The sequence below is a fragment of the Xiphophorus couchianus genome, chromosome 12, assembly GCF_001444195.1.
Source record: "Xiphophorus couchianus chromosome 12, X_couchianus-1.0, whole genome shotgun sequence".
Lineage (NCBI taxonomy): Eukaryota > Metazoa > Chordata > Actinopteri > Cyprinodontiformes > Poeciliidae > Xiphophorus > Xiphophorus couchianus.
The window spans coordinates 8,258,878-8,272,451 of NC_040239.1; the positions used below are offsets into that span (position 1 = coordinate 8,258,878).

A 13,574-nucleotide genomic window follows, 5' to 3' on the forward strand; every position below is an offset into this window, starting at 1 on the left:
TTTATCTTGTAGTATGTGAGCTAACATGTCGTGTAGCAGCTGTAGCGATGAACACCATAGGTTGGCCCTGATGTTGGAGAGGGAGCTCCTCATGGTCCTGGTCTATTTATACATTTCTCAAGGTCTTTAGCCAGGGTGAAGTTTCACTGCATGTCCATCATCTTGTGTCCTCTCATTCTGTTTTGAATGGGAGTTGCTATTAGGTTCTTGTCCCATTTTTCTTTATCAACAATCTCAAAGAGGAAATAAAAAAAAATTCTAACTAAAGAAACAATACTCTTAAGTGTTTTTAATAATTGCATTTTTTTTGCATACTTATGTTACCTTGTTTATGTTTAGTATTAGTATTTGCTGGGGATTCTGGAGCACAACTGCAGTCAAATAGGAGATAGCTGCAAATACAAGACCCTCTCTAACAGCCAATTTTAATAGGATTATACCAAATACCTATTAATATGCATTTATAGACTCAGTGGAAAACATCTTGGCACTTCTGCAGAAGCTAACATCCACAGAAAAAGGGGATCCACCATTTAATTTATACCCCATATTGTACGCATGAACTTTGTATATTTATTTCTCTCATCTTGGTAGGATGAGTGGTGAGATGAATTTTGGAGATCAATATTTATAAAATTGCTTTAAGTTCCTGCATAATTAAATTTGTGACTTATTGTCTGAAGGCTTTGTATTATAATTTATTTTGTATTGATTGTGTTTCTGATCCATATTTCAGCCAGATGACTCTTAAGAAACTTGACATATTGTGCTCTTTAATCAAACCAAATTAAGCAAAGCTGATCTCCAGTAGAAAGAAAGCCTCTTGCTCATTAGATGTACAGAACCACATTTACTTACAGTAGACAATTTGTATATTAAATAAACTACTTTAGATTGTGAGTGGTCCAAGCAGGAACAAAATGTACAAGGTATGGACAAATTGATAAATGGTCAGCATAAACTATTCCATGGAGGAAAGAACAGGAACAGAATGAACAAAGTGCAAAAGTATGAAACGGCAAAAGGGACCAAAGGAAAAGTACCCAGAGAAAACAATGCAATCTGCTGGCAGGTTGTCATTTTGTTCATTTTCCCCACGGTCTTTGAGTGCAGAGGATAAATCATTCTCAGCTAGAGGCAAGGACACATTGATGTAAATTTTTTTCCCAACTGCCTTGTGTGCTATTTGATCCTGGACTATAAAAAACTTAATATAGGAGCTCCAATGTCTTTAATTAGAATGTATTTTCCAACGTGAACCATAAAGTTTTTTTTTCATATGACAATGAGCTGAACAGCTGATCTGACATGTGCTTAGGACTTACAATTTAAGTTAAGATATAAGTTTTGTATTATTCATAAATTACAGTTTTCAGATGATTAATAACTTATATTGTTTCCAACTGTTTGAAAATGCCTGTTGACTTATCAGGTAGTTCCTTAAATGAGTGACTGAAACTTGAGATTGTAGATCAAATATATAAGATCACTCCTAGAGAACTAAACACTCCCTCTGGCAGTTTTTTAATATGCAAACTATTACTAATTTCAAAGGTTCGATAATAATTATATAATGTTTGTATTTGGACAAAATTCTTTTGGAGGACAAAGTAGTTTGGCATTATATCTGTATGCCAGATTATACAATGTTAAAATGCAAATATTAAAGCATAGTCACAATGTTCAGTGATGCAGCTGTAGATTTCCTGCACACACCCAGCAACCTGAAGTATTTCTTGGGGTGAAGCCAGAGTGTTTCCTCTCCACTGTTGGCAGCTAGATCGAGCCATAGAAGGGCTGGGCAGCTTCTACCAGCCGTATGCCTCTTCAAACTATGGCCAGAAATTTAGCAGCATCTAGAACTTAATATGTGAACAGTAACTATAAATACTAGTAGCAGTTATACTTCCTCCCTTTTGTAATGCACTGACTCATGTTAACTTTTGTTGTCCGTTTACTCTGCAACGACATGAACCAGAGATACCTGTCTGACCTTTAATGGGTCTAGTTGGGAACTGCTCCACCTGAGTATATCAGATGTCATTACTAACAATATTTTAAATGTGAATACTCTACTTTTATCAGAAGTTTCTGCTAAAGTCCTAAACATTTTGCATCCATTTTGACCCGTCATATGAAACAGTGATGATATTGCTTTGTAGTAGAGTTACAATATTTAGCTGTAAGCATAAACATGTCTTTTAGGTTTTTCGGAAATGTTTTAATCGGTAGCCTTAGTAGCTGTTAAGAGTCTTATACTCATACTTTGGAGTAGTTGTAGTTGTCACATTTATGAAAAAGGCATTTATGTGCAGTCTAAGATGGCTGTGTGGGACTGCAAAGAAACCATATGTTGGGTAGCTAATTATGGGTGACGGAGACTTTCCTCCTAACTATGTGATTCTTTGTGTGCAACAGTTGGAGAACATAAATACCTTATGGTAAGCCATTGTGTACACGTTGATATAACATTACGAGGGCTGAGAGTAAAACTAAATAATACTGATTATCTCTTCATCATGACACCTGTTAGTTTATGTGCTATACTAGGCAGCAAGTAAAAATCTTGTCCTCAAACGTGATGTTTGTCTGTGACACAGCACCTCCAAACCTGCATCTCTTGTGGGGTGTTCCTGGTTTGCGGTGGTCAGATTGCTAGTCTGAGAGAAAGGTACCAGAATACATACAAAGTGCATTGTAATTTGTTGTGTTTCCAACCTATGTAGTCATAGTCTGGGTAGCCTGTCCACTGCCAAAAGCGGCAGTGGACAATGGGTAATAGAGCATCAGAACTAGACTATGGAGCAATGGAAGGACATAATTTGTCTGCCATGGGAGCACATACACAAGGATGCACAATGGAAAGAAGGCAAGATACTGGAGGATTGTGTCACTTTTGGTAATGTTCTGCTGTGAAACATTGCGACCTCCTATCTACGTGATGTTATTTTGACACAAAATACCTTCCCTAGCACTACTGGGGACAATATACACCTTTTAATGGAAACCAAAGATAGTTGTGGTGTCTTTCAGCAGAATAGTGAGTTTGCCAAAACAGGGTCTCAGTTGTGAGCCTCCCCTTGATATTCTCAAGATCTTAGTCCATTTAAGGATCTAGGGTTGAACTGGACTAACACGTTTTATCCAAGGAGACCACACCACACAATTTACAAGACTTACAGGATTTGTTGCTAGCTGATTGGTGCTAGATCCCATAGCATGAAACCCATGCTTTAACAGGTCTGGGCTGTTTGACAGAAAAGGGGGAACTAATACAGTATCAAGCAGTCAGTCATAATGTTCTGCATGATTGGTATAAGCAGTGTTTTGTATGGAAAAACAGATATTTACAATGTCTCACTTTTTCTTTATTTTCTTTCTTAGTTCTTCCTGGAGAAGATGAGTGAACTGTATGAACTTTAGAGTTTTGTCTAAGGAAGACGTGCAAAAAACCCAGATGTCTTCTGACTTGATTTACTGAAACACTATTTGTCAGCAAGATAATTTGAATACCAACTGCAGGTTACCCAGAGTGCATCTAGTCTGATCATTTCTTATAAGAACAACAACTTAGACATGTGGATGAATTATGATTCAATCTTTTAAGAATTTATGCATTTAAATGGTAGTTTTTCTTTCACTGATGTCTAGAAATTGGATCTCTGAGTTTTGTCATCGTTTTTAAAATTACAAAAAGCAAAATTATTATTTGTAAAGGGGAGAAAACAGACCAACAATAACTGAAAGTGAGCGGGCATCTGCTTGTTTTTTATCTGTAAAAGCCTGTTGAAATTTTTCTTTTTGAGTGTTCACCTCTTAGGGAGACCACCAAAATGCTATGTGCATTTATTTATGTACTTATATTCTAAAGAAGCTTTTTCATCCCCCCCCCCAAACATGATGCATACCAGCATCAAACTCCTCAAACAGTCTGTAGCTCTGCTTCTCTTTCTCCCTCTTTGTGGCCAAGTACAAAGGAGTCGTTATCCTTGGGCTACGTGTCGCCATGGTAATGGCTCATTGCAACCCTCCCCGTCTCCCTCCTTTCACCCAACATTCCCAAATTCAGGTCCAAGTAGGATGGGACACAACCCACTTCTTTTGGTTTAGCACCGTGTGGTGCCAAGTTAACTCCATGAAGTGACTCCTTCATGTGTGATTATCAGCTCAAAGAGTTTGGGGCCTTTGTGTTTAAAATGGGGGATTTTTTCATGGAGAGGATAGAAATGAAAACAGTTCTGCATAAGTTGTTTTTTTAGGATGTTTATATTGTGTTTTAATGGATTTATTTAGGAGGGGTTTATTGCTTCCAGACACAATCCATCCTTTTACCTAGAGAAAGGCTACATTTTCAGGGAGTTTTTTTTGTCGATTTTTTTGTTATTCCTAATGGTTGTGATGTATACTTTCTTCTTCAGGGACACTGGGTGGAATGACCCAGCCATGATGCCACAGCCGTGTCCCACCTCACACCCAGGTAACCAAGGACGGTTCACCTGGCTGTCAGCCAATCACAGAGGGAGTGGCAGCAGAATTACTGCCAGCTTGGATTCAGAGACCTTTCCTCTTGAGAGCCCTCTGCCATACTGACACTGCGACACTTGGTGGTAATTTCTCAGCATCTGAATTTGATGACTCAAATTTTGTGCAGATAATTTAGAAATTGTATGCGTTTTTTATCTTTGCTTTTACCAATGCAGTTATTTTTTTCTTACTATATGTGACATTTATTGGTAGTAGTTGACATACCTTCTGCTTTTTGTAGGTGTGAGTGCTTGTGCCATTCACCTTTGATCCTGTTTTCTGATTATCTGCTCTGTGATGTTGGCATAAATTCATGCCAGCTTCCAGAAACATGGATGAATTCCATGAATCGCTCATTTAGACACATCTTTCTGATGTTGTGCCAGAGACGACCCATCCACCCAGTTGCACAAAGGTGAGGTGTTAATCTTCGCATTGTTCTCAAAATCTTTTAGATATACATTGAAGGAAATAATAATAATAATAATGCTTAGTATTTTTGTTTTATTGGTTTAATCTGTGTGCTTGCCTTGTGTAGTTTTTGTTTCTTGTTGTAATTGTTCAGATCACACAATAACATGGTAAAGACAGGAGATACCAAACTAGGTCAATGGTTGGAAACTTGTCTATTTAGGTCATTTACACAGCTAAACTCACACTCAGTGTAATCTCAAGCAAGTTTACAGGACAACCAGGTCCAATTCCTATCTTATGATATGGAGTCAAAATTTATCCAAATTCAAGTCAGTCTGGTTCATTCCAGTTTAATCACATAGACAGATGAAGACTCAGTTTTGTCTTAATCCAGTTCAATCCAAGTTATCATATAATGTTTTCTTTTACATCTCTGAACTCTGATTTAATTTTAAAGACCTTACTGATTCAATTTAGGCAACATTGAGTTTTCTTGCCTTAGAAGTAGATTCCACACCAAAGAGTCGTCTTAGTGATAAATACCGGCATGTAACATAATGTGTTTGTTGATTGTTTAAAAAAACAGCTTTTTAAATTTTCCACAGCTATGGTATATCAAACTATAGAATGGGCAGATTAAAGTTAGCAGCCAATTTGGTTCTCATCTATATGGGACTCGCATTTATGTTTTGTCCCACTTTCACTGTTTGCTAGTATTGCTTTCATAAACTACATACTAATGCAACATTTTGTTCCTCTCAGGTTGTGTGTGGCTCATCGTCTTGTTTCACACACTTTGATGTCCTCCTAGTCATACTTAAAGGCCGTCACCTTTCCTGTGGGACATCTGGGTCTGCCTCCTCGTATTTGTGAGGATCTATTTGATCTTGTTGTTGAAAGTCAAGACTTGCAGCAGCAGTACCATGCGGCACATTCACGTGGAGTTGGCCCAGAAAAAGGCTCAACTAGAGCTTCCAGCACAGGAGGGGGACCTGCCTCCAACTGCATCCCCAATGGTGGGACTAGATCCTGGCGTTAGAGCCGAGGGTCCCAGGCGCTTTGACCAAGAAGAGTTGCGACTCCAAAAGGTTTACCAGCTCTCTATTTTCTCTCAGATGGGAGGATTTTCAGCCTCCACTGGATCACATACTGATGCCCAACAAAGACCATGTCGAGCGGGTTATAAAAGAGTGTTAGAAGAGCCTCAGCTGACTCATAAGCGCTCCTACCTGGAGGACACATCAGACAATGAGGTGATTGAGGGTGGTGTGTTATGTGGGTCCACCCCAGCTCAAGCTAATGGGAATGGCTCTATAACTGGGCCTGGCGGGCCTGTTTCTCCATTCTCTTGCATGCATTTGGAGCATAGAGACTCTGAAGGTGGACTGTCACCTAGGTCACCACCGCTCTCCCCAAGCCAAACTCCCTCCCGGCGACCGGCTCAGCACAATCATGATAGACCCATCCCTGACGCATTTGCGCCACTATCCCCGAAGTCGCCCCCAATGTGCGACCCACATGGGCATATCTGTGACCAGGGACACTCCAACGGAAGCTTAGCAAGGACAGAAACGGCTAATGGCAACCGCACATCAACCCATTTGTTAGGTAGCCCTGGACATGATGGTTGTAGTAATGGCTCATCTGGAGGACAGCTTAGCCCCCTCTTATATGAACTATCCACATATGAAACTCCTAATCCTGCCAGCCCCACAAGCCCTCCTGGCCCTTTCTCCCCTCCACACCACACAGAGATGCAGGAACCAGGGGAAGCTACTGAATGGGACATTGGCCTTGAATCCTCTCCACCTGAGAGAAGTGCCACCCAACAGGCCACGTCGTCAAATGGCCTGGCTTCCTGGGAGAAAACTCCAAGCAGTAACGGTCACCGTTTATTCTCTGGAGGCCACTGGCCAGCCAAAAAGAGACTGCTTTCCCCAAGTGACACAGCAGACTCGTGCTCTGAAGATGAAGGGCCCTCTACATCTAAAAGAAGCAGACTGTCTTTGCTAACTTCAGGAGTAACTTCATGTCGTAGCACTGATGCTAAAGCTGCTCCCTACTGGAACCACCTGCTGCCCTCTACACGAGACCATCCTAAGGTTAGCACTCACATACACACTATCTCCACATTTTATGTTTCTATTCAACTAATACAAGAATGAACAGAGGAAAGGACATTTTTATAATGACTCTTTACCCCAGCTCTTTTCTGTTTATAACTGTGATTTTTGGTTGGCTTCTGATGTAACTAACCACACCTGAAGTCCAGTTTTCAATTTTTTTGTTTGTATTATACCCTATTTGGCACTTTCAACAACTAATGGAGGGATTATGGTGAAGTATTTAAAGACAAAGTCTTTAGAAAACAATTTATGCAATTAAATCATAGAAGAAATATGAAGAATTTTATGATCATTTGATTTCTCATTTAATTAGCACACTTGGCTAACAAGAGAAATAATGTTCTGTGGTTAGGGTCAACAGTGGTTTGTTTAGAAGAAATTACAACAACTTGGTATGAATTGTGTGTAGACCCCATTAACTCAGGGAAAACTAATGGAGCATCAATGAAAACAAAACAGAAACTATGAGAACAACTAAAACTTTTAAAGCATGAAGTAACACTGGCTTATTATCACTGCATGCTGGAACAGAGCAGAGCAGCTCCAGAATGAAACCCATTGAGGGAAGGGCTATTGTTCCCAAACATTAGTGTGGGGTGTCCCTCATGCTGATGCATGAGCATACACACACACCCACACGTATAGGTGCATTTTGCTTAAAATCTTTCTGGAAGTGAACTCGACATTTTTTTTAACTCAGGAAGGCTAGAAAGAGCTAATGCAGTCAGTTCTGATGGGGAGAGTGCTAACAGGGTTCTCTGGTCAATTTTTAGCAACTGTAGAGCATATGAGGAAGGAAAGAAAAGGGGAGGACTATATATATAACTAAAACAAATTTAAAAGGGAGGAAAATACATGCTACATAGTGTTGTAAAGCACAATAAATTAAGAACAGTGATGGAAAAATTTAAAAAGCTGATGTTTCCCTAAATAAAAGGTATATACAGGATAATTAAATAATGCCTAATGTACATTTAGTTGTATGTGAAGATGAGCCAAAAAGCTAACAAAGGCTTTAAAGGTGGATAAATTAGGAGGAACTTGACTATGAGTGAAAAATTAGCTGGAGGTTGCGTGAGTTTTGCTGGTGATGAGTCATCTGACCAATGGGTGGCCCTTACTGTGAACGCAGGCCTGGAAATGGAAAAAGTTATTGCGTCTAATAGTCAGAGCTCAGTAAGTAAAAAAAGAAAAAAAACCCAAACTGAAACACACAACCGCACATATCTACCAAAGGATAACAGGAAGAGTTTGTTTATTGGTACTGATTGGAGCATCTGATACGATTTAGAATTTCATTTTAATTACAGAGCATGCTAGTGAAGTAACAAATTAAGATATTAGATTAAAAGTGGTTTTTTGGTTTGTTTGTTTTCTCCAGACTGCCGTAGGCTGCACCAGATCAGGGAGACGACTAAAGACTGGGTTGCGCTTAAAAAGGTGAGTCATCTATCATTTCTGTAGACCTCTAATTACAACATTTATCAACAAGAAAGTACACAGGGTACAGAAACAAGATGAGGCTATTAAACTTAATATTTTGCTAGGGATGCAAAATAATAGTTTCTATGTCATAGTGGAAGTAAATGTATGATTTTGTGATGGTTCTCAGATTTTAGTCAAATCAACACAGGGGACAGGTGTGGGTGTTTAAAGTATGCTTTCTCTTTTTCTAAATTAAAGGGTTTGTTGTCTGGACTTTAGTTTGCAGACACACTCGCAACAGTGTGACATATTGGTTAAGGCAAGATTATTGTGATCTCAGTCACTAACCACTGGTGTTTTTGGGTGTGTTTGTGGCCATATCCAGCCGGCAGCTGCGCAGCGGCAGGCAGACCGACACCGGCCGGGCCACACGTTGGTCCTCATCTTCCATCAGTAGATCGCTGCTGGGCAACTTTGAGGTACTCAAGTTTAAAACTTATTTTTAACAATTTTAATTTTTTTTACCAGTAAAATTACTCACTTAAAGAGTTTAATGACTAAAACAATTTTCTCCTTTTGCTTGTGTGGCAGGAGTCCATATTGAAGGGCAGATTCTCCCCATCTGGGCAGATTGAAGGATTCACAGCAGAGATTGGAGCCAGCGGCTCCTACTGCCCGCAGCATGTCACGCTGCCTGTGCAGGTTACGTACTATGACATCTCAGAGCACAGTGCTCCCTCACCCTTCCTGGTCAGTCTGTGTTCATTTGTGGTTGTTTACCTTTTCAAACTGTATCCTCTCTAAAACCAGAGATTTGAACAGCTACCTAAACCACTGTAGGGTGGTATTGTGGTTGCTGAGTTGGGTTTTTGTACTGGGATAAATATATTTTGTTTATGCTTTCATATGCCTATTTTTAGCTAAGAATTAGAGATGCACCAATCAGAATTTCATGACTTATCTCCGATCTCGGGTTTTTTGTTAAACCTTTTCCTGCTGGCGCCAATTGTGGTGGATTTTGATTTCTCTATAAAAAAAAATATTAAATATAAAACCAAGATAAAATAATTATGTAGTACACATTATAACATCTTTTAAACGCCTTGCATTAGTGATTAGCATGGTTAGAAATTTGGGGTGTATTATTTATTTAATAGAATGGCCCTTAAATGAGGAAATTAAATGTAACCTTACGAACTCTGGTTATTCTGATATGATTATGGATATCTGAAGCCACTAAAATAAAAAAGGAGTTTTTAATTATCGGTTGTTGTTGTTTTTTTGTATTTTTGAGTTGTAAATATTTGCTGCTCTCCATCAGGGTGTGATATCACTCGAGCCTCTTGGAAAGAAAGGATACAGCATACCCAAAGCAGGGACCATTCAAGTGGTGAGTTTATCCTCAAAGAAAATAAAGTAGGCTCATTCTGCATAGCTTCTGCATTTATCTTCTAAACATTTTTATGTGCATCTCCTCAGACCTTATTTAATCCCAATAAAACTGTGGTGAAGATGTTCCTGGTGACGTACAACTTTGGAGACATGCCAGTCAATCACATGACCTTCCTGCGACACCGTATCTTCCTGGTGCCAGTGGAGGAAGGCACAGAGGGGAAAGATGAGGTGTCTCCAGGTGGCGGAGCGCTCGACAGGAAGAGAATTCTTTGCTACTTGATACATCTCAGGCATGATTGAACTTCTCTTTGTTTTGTTACTATTACACCTTCATATTCTGCTCACTGACCTACAACTTATTCTAGAGATGCATTGTACAATCAAATGTTAAAAAGGAATATTGGCAGGCTTTTGCAGTGCTTTTTAAAAAATATATTTGACTTACCTGCTTTTGTTCTTTCTTTTTTAGATTCCAGAGCTCCAAATCTGGAAAAATTTACTTGCACAATGATATCCGGCTGCTATTTTCCCGTAAATCCATCGAAGTGGATACAGGGATCCCGTATGAGCTGAAATCTTTCACCGAGGTGCCAAGAAACCCCAAATACTCTCCCCGTATGTGACCCCTGTCCTGACTTTTTGAGGCTTCCCTGATTTAAAAACAAAGTCCCTTCGTTGTTTCCTTAAAAATGACTGACTGCAAGAATGATGGATACAAAACTTGATGAGATCTGGATAAAATGCTCCGCAGGCACACTGACACACAGTGTTGCTCTTTGGAAAAATCACCCATTTTTTATTTCCTGCAGTATTCCTTCACTGTAGATTGAGAGACAGTTTGAAAATGTCACCCAAATCAACATGGCAGTTCTCCACGTAGTCTGGTCACTTGAAAATATTTAAAATATTGGAGTTCAGCATAGGGACTGATGAGCAAGCAAAAAAACAAAAGCAGGATTTTTTTCAATGCCTTTGTCTGTTGAACGACAGAAATGCACAGATTCTGACACACACACCAAAACAGACTGATGCATATCACAGACTAAACACTTTTGGTGGCAACTCTCTGAGTTAAGTGTTAACATGCATGCCTTGTGACTTAAAAACCTGAATTTTTCTTTAGTGCCGTTTCACTCTGTCCTTCACTCTGCCTGCAACGTCGGCTGCATCATTGGACCAACAATCGTAGCTCTGCAACTTTAGATTGGAATAAAATAAAAAAGCCCTCAATGATTAACACATCTGTATCTGTTTGATTTGACGCACTTTTACACCTCTTTGATGAGGTCAGATGGGAGAGAGACAAACACTATTAAAGGCATGAGCTGTAATAGAAATGACTCACTTTGATCGAGGTTTAAATTGATTTTTTTTAAAAACATTAGCTTAATTTGTTCAAACTCAGGATTTCTTTTGAAAAAAAAAAAAAATAACAACAACTCTTTGCTGTTTAACCTGTCAAGGTACAGACCACTGTGTACTCGCCGTCATTAAAAATATGGATTCCATTTCTCATATGTAGCCAGACTGAGGGACATTGTGTTGTTTTCTTTTACTTTCTAGATTGTGTTGAGAACATCTGGATGTTAGCGCAAATAATGAGGGGAAGTGGTCTTGGGATGTTTTGATAAGTGGATATTTTCATCAGAACTCAGTGAATGAAAAAACAAACAGAAAACATAAATCGTAACTTGTGGGCAAAGATGTTGTGTCTTTATATTTCAAATAGGAAAAGGAAATCAAACCAAATTAAAAGGTGCTCTCATTCATTTTTGACCACAAAAGAAGAAATAAGTACTAGTATTTCAATTTAGAATGCTGTATTTTTAAACTAATCAAATTGTCTTTCAGTTTTTCATTACTGATTTCTGAAGAAAAATCTGTTATATAAACATTCTCAAACTGAAAAAAAAAAAAAAAGACAAGCTGTAGTATTTATAATTTATGTTTTCAAATATGTCTTAACGAGCAATATGCTGCACAAAGTAGAGCGTGTTTTACAGCCTGGAGAAGCTTTTTGTTGGAGGGGTAAAAGATGACAAAGAATTGAGAGAGCGGGAGAGGGGAGGGAGGTTGAGAATGAAAAGGGGGGTATGTAACATGGAGGGGAAAGTCTATGTATATTTAAAATAATAAACTCTGAGACTGGTGTGTAAAACCCATATTTCTGTTTATGTGTTTTTCTTTTTCTGCATGATTGAGAGTCATTGTCAAAATTTGATTCTGGCGATCCTACATTAACAGTGTGAAGTAATTTAGAGATTTATTTTTATAAATGCATCCAGTCATTTACATTTTACTCCCAAATATACATTTAACTTTTGCAGGTTTTATGATTAAGCTTGGAAATGTATGAAATTTGATTTCACAATTTTACAACTTAATTGTTTGGTCAGTTTTAAATGTTTGCACAGATAGATTTTTTATTTTTTTTACCTTGATCTCCATAAATTAACATAAAATATGTGAATTTTAATCCCAAAATGTAAAAATATTCAACAGAAACTGCTCATGTATTAGCTTGAGCCCTTTTAAAATGTTATTTCAGTGTTTTATTTGATATCACCATTTTGCTTAAGTAGAGTATTACTGGTGCAAACCCCAGAGTATCAGATTCTCCGTACAGTCCATATATAAGCAATCATATAAATCAACAGACATAATGTCCAGTAGAATACAGGAGATTTCTTGGCAGCATTTACAACTCTGAAAGGAGCTACAGTTGCTTTCCCTCCCCATTGGCTAAAAAGGATCCATGGACTATACAAATTATTTAATCAGAGTTGCTGAGGGAAAGGATCATGGTGGTTTGTGTATTGGCCCAATACAGAGATATATCTCCCACTAAAAGTCATCCTTTACTGAAATACTCTCAACCAGGATGAAAGAACAGGCTCAGTTCCTGAACCTGTGAGAAAGGGTTTCTATCTTTGGCAAATGAGATAATGATTTGTAACCTTCTAAAAATGACATGATGTTGGACATGTGGCTTTCCTTCTGACACCATAGCTCTATTTTTAATCATAACAGTTCAGATTAATGAAATGTGGCTCTTAAGGATTTACATAACACCAGGTATTATTGATTATAAAATAGTCCACAGAATATGGCTTTTTATATGCAGTATAGGTGTTTTCATCTCTGCAGTGGAATGAATTTAAACTAAAAAGTTTATTTCCAAATGGAAACACAGCTGTTTGCAAACCAGTGTTTCTACTGCAGCTCAGATGATTCACTTGAGTTTGTTCAGCAGAGTAAACTTTGACCAGGATAGAAGAGGCCACTGTTTTACCTTACTTTCTCTTGTTACTCTATTACATAGTCTTAAAGCATTTTCTGCCCCCTGGTGGGATGTAGTAGTATTACAGCTTCTCATGTTGGCCTAGTTTTTTTCAGCTGGCCAAAGCAAATCCCATTAATACAAATATTTAGTGAGATGCATTCTTTTCATGAATGCACTATTCCAGCACTATTATACCTATATTCCATTATCATTCACAAGTTGAGATATCCAAATGTGAAACAGACATGTAGAAGATCCAAAAAGTTTGAATTCCAACTGGAAATGTCAGTCATTCTTAGTAAGTCTGATTTCAGAATCCAACATGGCCTCTTGGTAGATCTCAGCCAGAACATTGGTGCCTTTCCATTAATAAAACATTAAGAATTGCAACTATCAACACAAGCTGA

General features: G+C 38.4%; 1 protein-coding gene across 5 annotated transcripts in view; it reads left to right on the forward strand.

Moving 5' to 3' along the window:
* Positions 1–11,338, forward strand: part of atosb (atos homolog b) — a 31,045-nt gene extending 19,707 nt beyond the window's left edge. For all 5 annotated transcript variants that reach the window (XM_028033969.1, XM_028033966.1, XM_028033967.1 and 2 more), the window contains 9 exons: positions 4,419–4,607; positions 4,766–4,939; positions 5,701–7,040; positions 8,446–8,504; positions 8,875–8,968; positions 9,081–9,239; positions 9,811–9,879; positions 9,969–10,174; positions 10,354–11,338. In XM_028033969.1, the coding sequence (XP_027889770.1) occupies positions 5,862–7,040; positions 8,446–8,504; positions 8,875–8,968; positions 9,081–9,239; positions 9,811–9,879; positions 9,969–10,174; positions 10,354–10,507 (1,920 nt within the window). In that variant the 5' untranslated portion in view covers positions 4,419–4,607; positions 4,766–4,939; positions 5,701–5,861 and the 3' untranslated portion in view covers positions 10,508–11,338. The remainder of the gene's footprint in view (positions 1–4,418; positions 4,608–4,765; positions 4,940–5,700; positions 7,041–8,445; positions 8,505–8,874; positions 8,969–9,080; positions 9,240–9,810; positions 9,880–9,968; positions 10,175–10,353) is intronic.
* The last annotated feature ends 2,236 nt before the right edge of the window (positions 11,339–13,574 follow it).